Source organism: Temnothorax longispinosus, chromosome 10, assembly GCF_030848805.1.
Source record: "Temnothorax longispinosus isolate EJ_2023e chromosome 10, Tlon_JGU_v1, whole genome shotgun sequence".
Taxonomy (NCBI): domain Eukaryota; kingdom Metazoa; phylum Arthropoda; class Insecta; order Hymenoptera; family Formicidae; genus Temnothorax; species Temnothorax longispinosus.
In genome coordinates, this window is record NC_092367.1 from 1,756,424 (window position 1) to 1,769,581 (window position 13,158).

General features: G+C 30.6%; 1 protein-coding gene across 2 annotated transcripts in view; it reads left to right on the top strand.

The window, feature by feature from the left end:
• The window catches only part of LOC139821075 (glutathione S-transferase-like), an 8,338-nt gene extending 1,510 nt beyond the window's left edge, over positions 1 to 6,828 (top strand). The window contains exons 2-4 of one of the 2 annotated variants that reach the window (XM_071791819.1): positions 4,048 to 4,184; positions 5,975 to 6,142; positions 6,399 to 6,828. In XM_071791819.1, coding sequence (XP_071647920.1) covers positions 4,052 to 4,184; positions 5,975 to 6,142; positions 6,399 to 6,793 — 696 coding nt within the window. In that variant the 5' untranslated portion in view covers positions 4,048 to 4,051 and the 3' untranslated portion in view covers positions 6,794 to 6,828. The remainder of the gene's footprint in view (positions 1 to 4,047; positions 4,185 to 5,974; positions 6,143 to 6,398) is intronic. The other variant, XM_071791820.1, reaches the window with a different exon arrangement.
• The last annotated feature ends 6,330 nt before the right edge of the window (positions 6,829 to 13,158 follow it).

The window sequence follows — 13,158 nt, forward strand, 5'->3', positions numbered from 1 at the left end:
TACGGACCGTAGACCAATACGCCATGTTATGTGCTAAGGCCCTATAGACCATCTTAAGTATAATCTTAAGATGTCATTAACCAATCACAGAGCCGTATCAGCAGCTTATGCTAGGTCTACAATGCGAGTCGTAAAGTCATGAGTCGTAAGAATTGACCTATTACAGCCGATTATTCTCTTCAAATTCGATTGTGATTGGTCCATTTCCTACGACTAACGACCCACGACTTGCATTGTAGACCATGCATTAAGATATTACTTAAGATGGTCTTGAAACAAGATCTGAATATGAATACCGGCCTATGTCAAAACATAATAAAAATTCATGGTAATTATTTAGAATACGCGCTGCACCTTGAATATCAATAAAATTATGCTCATTCGACGAGTTTTGACGCGAAACGAAAGAATCTGGCAGAAAAATGCGGCGGTCTGCCCTGCAAAGCAAGATATTTAGCGTTAAAGTTGACGACTCTCAGACTAGGAAAAACTACGGAGCGCGCTATCTGGACCTCGTCATCGGCAACCTGGGACACCTAGACATCGAATTCAACGTATTAATACACGTAGACACCGAAAACTACGGAGCGCATTATCTAGACATCGTCATCGGCAACCTGGGACACCTAGACATCAAATTCAACATATTTTTACCCCTGGAGACCGAAAACTATGGAGCGCACTATGTGGACCTCGTCATCGGCAACCTGGGACACCTAGACATCAAGTTCAACGTACGATTACACCTGGACACCAAAAACTATGGAGCGCACTATGTGGACCTCGTCATCGGCAACCTGGGACACTTAGACATCAAATTCAACGTATTATTACCCCTGGACACCGAAAACTATGGAGCGCACTATGTGGACCTCGTCATCGGCAACCTGAGACACGTGGACATCGAATTCAAGGTATCAATACACCTAGACACCGAAAACTACGGAGCGCGCTATCTGGACCTCGTCATCGACAACCTGGGACACGTGGACATCGAATTCAAGGTATTAATACACCTAGACAGCGAAAACTACGGAGCGCGCTATCTGGACCTCGTCATCGGCAACCTGGGACACGTAGACATCGAATTCAACGTACGATTACACCTGGATACCGAAAACTATGAAGCGCACTATCTGGACCTCGTCATCGGCAACCTGGGATACTTAGACATCGAATTCAAGCTTGATTCATAAGAATCGACTTAAAAATTCCCTAGCGGCAGAATTAAAATTATGTCTAGACATAATAAAAATTGGCTGAATTAAAATTATGTGTACACATAATTTTAATTCATTTTTATTATGTCTAGACATAATAAAAATTGGCTGAATTAAAATTATGTGTACACATAATTTTAATTCATTTTTATTATGTCTAGACATAATAAAAATGGGATGAATTAAAATTATGTGTACACATAATAAAAATTGGATGAATTAAAATTATGTCTGACATAAAAATAATTCCGCATTTTTATTATGTGTACACATAATTTTAATTCATTTTTATTATGTCTAGACATAATAAAAATTGGCTGAATTAAAATTATGTCTGACATAAAAATAATTCCGCATTTTTATTATGTGTACACATAATTTTAATTCATTTTTATTATGTCTAGACATAATAAAAATTGGCTGAATTAAATTATGTGTACACATAATTTTAATTCATACATTTTTATTATGTGTACACATAATTTTAATTCAGCCAATTTTTATTATGTGTACACATAATAAAAATTGGTTGAATTAAAATTATGTGTACACATAATAAAAATTGTATGAATTAAAATTATGTGTACACATAATAGAAATGCGGAATTATAATAAAAATTGGCTGAATTAAAATTAGTGTAGACATAATAAAAATGTATGAATTAAATTATGTGTACACATAATAAAATGCGGATTTATTTTTATGTCAGACATAATTTTAATTCATCCAATTTTTATTATGTCTAGACATAATTTTAATTCATACAATTTTTATTATGTCTAGACATAATTTTAATTCATACAATTTTTATTCTTTCTAATAAAAATTGGATGAATTAAAATTATGTGGGTATAATTAAAATTCAAAGTTTGATCATCTAAACATTTATGTATTTAAATAAAATTTTTATTCGTTGAATTAAAATTATGCCTTGACATAATTTTAATTCTGAATTTTAATTATGTCTTGACATAATAATAATTGTAGGATTAAAAATTATGTCCTGCTATAATGAAAATCTGGTTTTATTTTTATACACGTTGTGCGTTGTATTTGAGCATAATTTTAATTTAGTAAATTAAATAATGTCAGGATGCGTAATACAAATTCTAAATTATTTTTATATTTGGACAGAATTTTTATTCAGTAAATTATTGTGTCAAAACATAAATTTAGTTTACCGCATTATTGACTCAACATGATAATATTTTAAAGAAATACTATTTATCTAAACCTTCTTAAGCTTTAAATAAGAAAAGTGGGTAATACGGAAATAGTCTTTTATAAAAATAAGGTGAATAAATTTTTTCCTTTACTAAGAATGGTTTTATAAAGTGATTTACTTTCATAATGCAACGCAAAAATAAAATGCTTCTAAATTTAAATAACTGATGTCATAATAAAAATTGACACGCTTAAATTGTGGCAGCATGTAAATTACAAAATTTAAAAATGCGATTTATTCTTTACATTTTAAATAATGCACGCCTTCAATGTGTTCCTACGAAATTGCATTCAATTTTTCAAAATTTTGCAAAGTGAAAGATTTAATTATGTTAAGACATAATAAAAATGCATTATAATTATGTCTACACATAAGAATAATGCTACATTTCTTTATAAAACGCTGTGAAACGCCGTTTTATTTTTCAGTAGCATAAATAATATTTTACTTGATATAAACGTTTCAAAAAATAATTGTCTGAGAAAAATTGCAATTCTTATTCATGAATTAAAATTATGTCTAGACATAATTTTAATTCATCCCATTTTTATTATGTCTAGACATAATAAAAATGAATTAAAATTATGTGTACACATAATTTTAATTCAGCCAATTTTTATTATGTCTAGACATAATTTTAATTCATTAATAAGAATCGCGATTTTTCTTAAGACAATTATTATTCTATCTTTTGTATTGAATGGAATATTTATTATGTTATTAAAAGTAAAACGGCTCGCCTTATCAATTTTTATTATGTTATGACATAATTTTAATTGGATGAATTAAAATTATGTCTAGACATAATAAAAATTGGACGAATTAAAATTATGTCTAGACATAATAAAATTAGATAAATTAAAATTATGTCTTGACATAAAAATAATACCGAATTTTTATTATGTGTAGACATAATTTTAATTCGTCCAATTTTTATTATGTCTAGACATAATTTTAATTCATTAATAAAAATCGCAATTTTTCTTAGACAATTATTTTTCGAAACTTTTATATCGAGTACAATATTATTTATGCTATTGAAAAGTAAAACGGTGTGCCATCCAATTTTCGTCAAATTTTACTTTGACGAATTAAAATTATGTCTAGACATAATTTTAATTAATTATTTTTATGCCTAGACATAATAATAATGTTTCTAAACCACTTTTCTCTTTATTGTAAATTGGAGAATTAGTTTTTATTTGTATACTAAAAATGTTTGCTATTAAAAAGTAAAACGGCATGCCATACTTTTTATAACTATACTCGGACTTTTATCAAACTGTTTAAAATTGATGACAATTTTAATCCAAATCCAACTTCAATTTTAAATTAAATGATCAAAAATAATACCGATCAAAATTGGTTTTAAAGTCTGGTTTAAATTTTGATTCACGTATATTTAATAAAGCTTAGAGTTAAATATCGATGAAAAATAAATTTAAAGCTGAAAGCTCATCTCAGTAACTAAAACTAGTTTAACGAGATCGAAAAATATTGGAGCATATTATATTATCTATTATACCGTTGAGATATCCACATGATCCTAGCATAATAATGACGATAAAGACAAAAATAATTAACAAGTGTTTTTCTTTCAGTAACATGCCTCCCTACAAGCTGATTTATTTTCCCGACATAGGATTGGGCGAGCCAATTCGATTCCTACTCAGTTATGCTGGCATCGAATTTGTGGATGAACGTATCCACCCAAATGAATGGCCAAAAATTAAGCCGAGTATATACAACTGATTAACATTAATAACACATGTCGCTGTTAGCGATCATTTGTAGCGAACTAATAGAACTCGATCATTCCTGAAATCTGATTTACGTACAGTTGACGTGGCAAAAAATACAATTTTTACATTATCTTCTGGAGCGCCGACTAAATCGTTGGCACATGCTTCTTTATTTCTACTAGACAAATTATTTTTATGTAGAGATTATGCTACATTTTATACATAATAAGACCCACACAGCACACTTTATCTGAGGGACGTCCTACAGATAAAGTGGGATATCTCAATAACCGGTGGATATCCAGTGGATATTTAATATCCGGAGGATATCCAGCGGTTGCACAAATGTCCCTCAAAATATCCTGTGCTGTGTGGGGACATTCATTTTTTCATTTAGCTTTCTTGTAAACGAAAGAACTGGAAATAAATGATATCTCTCTCGAATAGAACCTTCCATTTCTTATTATATAGGGTAGACCGGGGACAAAAGTAACATTTTGAGTTTAAGATTTTATAACAGTTAAAATACAATATCTACGTAAAAAAGACTTGTACCTTTAGATGTAGAATTTATTTGACTACAAAATTTTCTTGTGCTGAATTCAGTAACGTAACTAGGAAAAAATTTATTATTGTTTAAAGAATATAAGGAATACTGTTACAACCGTCCCAACCCCCGGGACAATTGTAACAGCAGAGAGGAACGATTGTACCACATCATTTATAAACAAAATAATGGTTATTTAGTAGGTTTAATTAATCAATCTTACGAATTTTTTATAAGAAATGCAACTTTAATGATAAAATAATTTGTTACATGACAATAGTATTTTTACATTATAGCAAACAAAAACAAATAATACTGTTTTCTCAACTAAAAGACTATTTATAATCATATATATTTAAAGGGTTAGGTTAATTAAGTTGAAGTTGTCCCCGAGCAACGGGGACAATTGTAACGCTACAACTGTCCCCGGGCATTGATGTTACAATTGTCTCTTAATGATATTTTATGATTTGAAGTAAATTTTTTACATAAATATCTGGATGAAAGTCAATCGTATTATGCAAATCATCAACATAGATAATCACTAAAACATATAAAGATTAAAACCTTATACCTTCGGCATAAAGAAAGAAAAATATTTCAGATTTTATGCACGTAAGAAAACTTACTTCAGGAAGGAAAAAAATAACTTCTTCTCCTGCACACTTGCACGTTCCGCGAGGGGCGGCAATGAACTAAGGAACAAATGCCGCTCCATCTAGCGAATCTCGCCTCACGGTCCCACACACGTACATACCTTTTATAGTTTAAGAAATATTCACGATGTTACAACTGTACCCTGTTACTTTTGTCCCCGGTCTACCCTACGTATTGCAATGTTCTGTACAGGAAAATTTATATGGTTATATAAATGCAATGCGTTGATTCTCACTTAACAAAAAACGTACTCTCGTTTCATTGCATGGTTTAATGGTAAATAGATTTCCTTGTTGATGTAAGGAAATCAATTTCGTGTTGTTCAAGTTAGTCAATCAATTATCGAAATATCATAAGATTTGAGGGACAAAAGATCTTCCTTTCAAAACATCATAAAGCTATATAAAAGGTTGCAGAGTTTTTTTATGAATTATGTAGCAGAAAAAATTTTGTCATAGAAATGAAAATTAAGATTTGTATTATCAAATTCAGACTTAAAAATGTATAATAATTGTACTTATCTTTAATTGTGTAATTATTAATCGTCAAAATTCTTTAATGCCCATTTCCATCAATTTTCAGCTATGCCATTCGGCAAAGTACCCGTGCTTGAAGTAGACGGAAAGAAGATCGATCAGTCCGCAGCTATTTGCCGTTACTTGGCGAAGCAATGTAGTCTTGCCGGCAAAAACGATTGGGAGTCTCTGGAAATCGATGCGACTGTCGACACCATGTACGATTTACGTGCTAGTGAGTAGATAATATTCTGCTTACGCTATATTTTTCCGATTATTTTATTTATCAGGCCCGGAGATTTACTTTTAAAACAGATTTGAATCACAACATTAATAGGTTCACATTTCGATAATGTGAACAGATTTATTCCGACATAATGATATATAGAGAAGAAACAGGTTTTTTTCTACATTCGCGTTATAAATTCGATCTACTGAAATGATTAAATGTCATTATCTTATTTGTCTTATTATTCTTTTGCTTGCATTAGATATCGCTCGTTTCTTCTATGAGAGTAACGAACAGGCTAAAGAAGAAAAACTTAAAGCTGCCAAAGAGACAGTGCCGTATTATTTGGAGCGTTTGGACGCTCAGGTGAAGAAGAATGGCGGTTACTTTGTCGGCGGTACTCTGACGTGGGCCGATCTCACTTTCGTCGCTCTTTTGGACGACTTGAGCTTCATGATGACTATGATGAATGAGGTCGACATCGTCGAGAAGTATGAGAACCTGAAACAACTACTAAAGAAGGTTGAGGAATTACCGGCCATCAAGAGTTGGATCGGAAAGCGTCCATGGCCCGGACTCGAATTTTTGTTACTACTTTTGACCTCAGTATTCAATGAGACAGGACCTATACCTGCGGTGGCTGTGAGGCGGATGTGACATATAAACATAAGAAATGATACAGCTCTGCGATACTTTAACGAGTCTAACGTTACATCCTTCCTAGAATTAATGCCGCTCGAGAAGCTTCAAATTCTCGAACATTTTTGAACATATATAAATGTTCAAATATATGTTATGCTCATGAATGTTCATAAATGCCCGCGTATTGAAGATGTTTGAATATATCTATTTAAATTATTAAAAGTCTTTATTAAAAATATTAGAACTATAAAATAATAATCTTAAAAGGCTATTCTTTAATAATGATTAAAAATCAACCGTATAAAAAAAGGCGCATATAGCCGTAACAAAGTGTTCGTGTTAAATTATTTAATAAATAAAATTTACATACGTTTCGGCCAATATCTGGCCATCCTCGGTGTAGAAAATAACAAATTATATAAAATAATAAATGTATATATATATATATATATATATATTATTATATATATAGTCAATAAGGTGGCAGTGTGGTCTAGTGGTAAAGCGCCAGACTCGTAATTACGAAGAACCGGGTTTGAGTCCTCCTGATTAGAGGAATTTTAATATTCTAAACTGCACCCCTCCGCGAGAAATTGAGAAACTGGGCTCCGTCTTTCGGAAAACCGTCCAACATATAGTTGCCAACTGTTATATATGTACTCCCCATTTGCCATCATGCCAGGGTGCTGTAGGCTAATCACCAGCACATCTGAATTTAAGGCAATTATTAATACCTCCCAAAAGATTCTACGTTCCACTTAGGAATTAAAAAAACTAATCATTAGTCCATAATTGATTACATTTACCTTTCACGACAAAATAAAACATCCGACAAATCGAGCTGCTTGTTTTTTCTAGTAAAATCCGAATGTTCTCTCATCGTCACTTATTCCACATGCGCATAAAAGAAACCTCGTTGGGTGTTGCGGGAATCGGCATTCTCTGCCACAATATTTGTAGTGCATGCGATGATTTTTCATTCAATTACATATTGAATTCTAAAGAAAACAATTAAAATGTTATTTACATATGTATACAATTGTGTTCAAGAACATAGATAAAAAAAATAATTCATAATAAATATTCAAAAATTTTAATGTTTAAAAACAAAAGAAGAAGTGATGTAAAGTAGTTCTGTACTGTAAGAGATTGTATTGTAAATTGAGGATCTCGATTTAAAATATAACACTTTTGAGTTAAAATTGAAAAAGACAATAATTTAGAATTTGAATGCAGGTGGATAAAAAATCGATTATCTCATGCATCACAAATATTGTGACAGAAAATCCCGATTCCCACAACACCCAGCGGGGGTTTTTTTACGCGCACGTGGAATGAGTGATGATGAGAAAACATCCGGAATTTACTAGAAAAAGTAATTTTAATCTCCGTCTGTATACGTTCTTTTTTGCACGTGACACTCTTAGAGTGTCACGTTCGACGCTATTTTTCCCTACCTTAACGTATTTTAAAAAATCTGAAAAAATTTATCAAATATTTGTTCATGTCTACATAGTAGTTGACGATTTTATAATAATTTTGATAAACATTGTTTATTTAATAATTTCTGGCAGGCTTGCAAGTTTTACAGTTACGAGCAGATATTATTTTGGCTCGGACGATGTAGACCCACGTTTACAGACGGAGGGTTAAAATATTAATTTACCAGGAGAATCCATATTTGGTAGAATTTTGTTTCCATCAATTTCGTTATCGTTGAAATAGGAAGCATGTTTTAATATTTATTTCTGATCGACGAAAATATGAAAACGAGTGGATAACCATTATCTAAAAAGATATTGATCAAATTAGGTTCTTTTCATTGTTATTTTACCGACACCATTCTTTTACCTTTCTATCCTGCTTTTCCTTCCTTCGTTCTTTCTTTATATTTACTTGACAATTTACTTATACACATTCCTCTTCTTCCTAATATGAATTTTCTGTTGGGGTTCTTAGATATATCGATCTAATTTATTCTCGTTCTTGCTTAACCTTTCTGTCAATGCATAATTCTTCACCTATCAATGTATGAGTATCCGCATTGAGAAAAAAAGGTATTAAGATTAAAAAAATTGTGTTTGAGACAAAAAAGTTATTTCCTTGAATACTCCTAACTAAACATTTATTTAAAGGAAGTTAATGAATTTTATTATTCTAAAGAAATGATTTTTACTTGGAAAAAAATAAATATTTAAAAAAGAAACTCAGCAATTACAATCAAAAAAACAAATGTTACAAGTAAAGAAATATTTAATTTACGTAAAATTTTTATTATTAAACTTGAAGAATGGATATCTAAAATAAAGGAATTATTTACTGAACTTAAATAAATATTTCTTTTAAATCGAACAAGTTGTTTGTGAAAATATTGTATACAAAAAATTAATTTTTTTAACTAAAGAAAATAATAATTTAATGTAAATAAATAAATCTTTGACGTAACAAAAGGAGGTATTAAGGAAAGTAAATATTTCATAATATAAAAAAAATAATTTATTTGGAACTAGTTTCATATTTATGGGAAGTATTTGAAGTAAAAAAATATTTTTTGACAACAAACAATTACGTCCTTTATTATATATATTATATACAGTACATCTTTTTTTACGTTAAATAAACTCATGATATATGATATGTGGTAGTCGGTTGACTGCTACATATATAAATAAATAAATAATAAATAATTGTCATATCTCCATCACTCGAGTGACCGGTGTGATGGATTCCAATGATGTACAACTGCAAGTGATAGACGCTTTCGCCGTGGGGCCTTATATACGGTCTCTGGTCGAATTTGACTTACGAGTTTAGCAGCCGCCTAGCGGTGAAAACGCTTATTACATTTATTGTAACCAAATAATATATTATTTGTTTGGGAGATATTACTTCAAATAAATAAATAATTTGTTCCAATTTACAAAATAATTTTTTGTATCTTGCTTATTTTTAAAAGACTAGAACATTACAAGCGCGCGCTACGCTTTAGCTTTTTTTCTATATCATTACTCAAAACAACATTTGCAACGCTATTGCTCTTATTAAGAAAAATTTAACGGTATATACATAACAACACGACTTTCAAATGACTTTGTACAGAAAAATCTTTATTTAATTTAATTTCATGTTTTTTGCAACGATATAAATACACTTTTAATAATTAATTAAAAACCTCGAAAAAAATACGTATAATTTTTATATACAAAATTTTTAACATGCTTCTTATCTCTTTGATTACGAAAGTGAATTCTTAACTCTCCGGCCCCGCCTCTTTTTCTCTCTCTCTCTCTCTCTCTCTCTCTCTCTCGTTCTCTCTGTTTCTTTCTTTTTCTTTCTCTCTGTCTCTCTCGACTTTTCTTCTTTTTCTTTTAGTTGTCATCTTTAACTTTGTCATATCCAATCATGGAGAACGAAGAAATTACGAACACACACACTATCACCATCTTCATCATCGACGAATTACGCATAATATGAGTTTAATTATTATTTTAAGGTTTACCTCCCTCCCTCTCCCTCTTTCTCTCTCTCTTCCTCTCTCTCTCTCTCTCTCTCTCTCTCTCTCTCTCTTTTTCTGTCTCCTGCTTTACCTCTTGTTCGTCATCTTTAACTTTATCATCACATCTAATCGCGGAGAAAAATCATTACGAAGAAACATGTTATCACCAACTTAGGGCCAGTTCCACAAACGTCGGTTAACTCTTAACCTTAGGTTAACTCACTTCGTCTCTTTCTAAAGGGGACGTTAGAAAAAAAACAAAGGATAAGTTAACCTGAGGTTAAGAGTTAACCGACGTTTGTGGAACTGGCCCTTAATCGTCGACGAGTTACACACAATATAAGTTTAATTATTATTTTAAGGCTTACCTGCCTCTCTTTCTATTTTTCTCTTTTTTTTTTTCTTTCTTTCGCTGTCTCTTTTTTTTTCTCTTGTTCATTATCTTTAATTATATATGCAATATCTAATCGCAAAGAATAACAAAATCACGAACAAACACGCTATCATCATCTTCATCGTAGACAAGTTGCACACAATATAAGTTTAATTATTATTTTAAGGCTTACCTCCCTCTCATTCTCTCTCCCCCTCTCTCTCTCTCTCTCTTTCTTTCTTTCTGTTTCCTTTTTTTTCTTTTTCGTTGTCTCTCTCGACTCTTCTTTTTTTCCTTTTGTTTGTCATCTTTATCTTTGTCATATCTAATCACGGAGAACAAAAAAAATTACGAACCCACACGCTATCACCTGTGTCATCGTCGACGAGTTATGCACAATCCCGCGAAAAACGATTGTATTAAAACCGTATTAAAAGCTTATATGAATTTATTAAGAATCTTATTAGAATCGAATATGCAAATCAATTATAATTTAAATATGTCATATTTAAATCAAATTAAAGTACCCCATCTTATTTAATCTATATATGGATTAAACTGGACCTTGCTTTGTTAAAATATGCAAAATCAGCCGCACAGACTTAAGGAAATGCAGAGTTAATATGGTTTTAATTTGCCAAATGTGGATTAAATATGGTAATAAATTCAAAATTAATTTGTTAAATATAAATCAAATAAGTCAAATATAATCATATAAGTCAAATATAATCATATAAGTCAATTTTGTCATATATAAATGTTATTTGATCTTATTAGAATTTTATATAATTTTGTTTTAAATTTAAATTTATACCAATTTAAATTTAAACAAGATTATATAAAATTTTATTTTTTAAGCGTGCTATTTTATTATAAGAGTGGACTTCACGATATAACTGATACAAAAATTGTGTCGTTCCGAGACAGCGTCGCGCGAGAATAACGCGAGACAGTGTCGTGTCTTCTTGATACCGTTATCTTATAACACTCTTTGTCAAATTTTAATTACGAGAAACAGATTACATCGAATGCCATCTATCGGATACTTTGAGATGCAATATTCTGATCTGATCATATATAATCTTATATGACTATATTATTTTTTTTTAATTTGAATCAAATATTTTACATGTTAAGTTCGACAAATAAAGAAACAAATTTTACCGCAAATATTATTTAAACATTATTTAAACAAAAATACGTTTTAATAAGAATCAAATTAAAACCAAATTTGGGTTAAAGCCGCAATTGAATCGAGTAAAAGTCGCATACAGAACACATTAACTTTTTATTAAAGTCTTATATATAAATATTCTGCATCATGTATGGTTCTGGATCATATATAATCCACATAAGTTATCTTATTAAATACAAATTAAAACCATATTTGATTCGAAGTGTTATATGATCCACATAAGTGATCTAATTAAATTTTAATTAAAGCCCTATTTTATTGTGGATCATATTTAATCTACGCATAACTGATTTTAATAAGTTCAAATTAAACTGTATTTAAACAAATATAGTTTTAATATAAAATCTGGATTTAATTTGAATTTTACCCAAATTAAATATGATTTAATATGATTTTAGTTAGATTCATATTAGATCGTTTTTCGCGGGATATATGTTTAATTATTATTTTAAGGCTTACTCGTCTCTTCCTTCTCCCTCTCTCTCTTTCTCTCTCCACCTCTTTCTCTTTTTCTCTCTTTATCTCTCTCTTTCTCTATCTCCTTCTTTTCCTATTGTTCATCATCTTTAACTTTGTAATAAATTAGAAAGAGTAAAAAATTACGAACAAACACGCTATCATCATCTTCATCGTAAACGAGTTATGCACAATATAAGTTTAATTATAATTAATTATAATTATAATTATAATTATTTTAAGGCTTACCTCTCTCTTTTTATTTCTCACTTTTTCTATCCGTCCTCATCTTCCTAATCTCATCTCTTATCATTTCTCTCTCTTTCTTGCTTTCTACCCCTTGCTTTTTCTGTTCTTTCCTTAATTCTCGTATTTCCTTCCATCATTTTATTCATTATTACCATTTATTCTTTCCCCTCTCAAAATCTCACCATTTTCCTACTCCTTTTAAACGCCTCTTATTCCTCCTCTCCTTTCCCCTTACCTCTCTTTTTCTTTTAAAATAATCATCTATACTCCCCTCACTACATAAACTCGCACTTCTCTCTCTTCCTGTGCTAGCTACCTTACCTATTCTACCTGTCATCTTTTTGACCCTTAACAATGGCCGCATTCAGGAAACACAACTGTTGAGTGAGCGGTCAGTGATTCTTTAATATGATTGGTTCTTACCTTTGGTTCGTCGCCGGATCTAAGTGTAAGAACCAATCATAATGAGCGTACACTGAGCGCATAATGAGCGCATAATGAGAACACACTCTGTATACATATATCGATATTGACATATATCGATATTGATTTTATTCGATATACATTACATTTTTCTTTTCTGAGCATTATCTAATTTAATTTCAATCAAA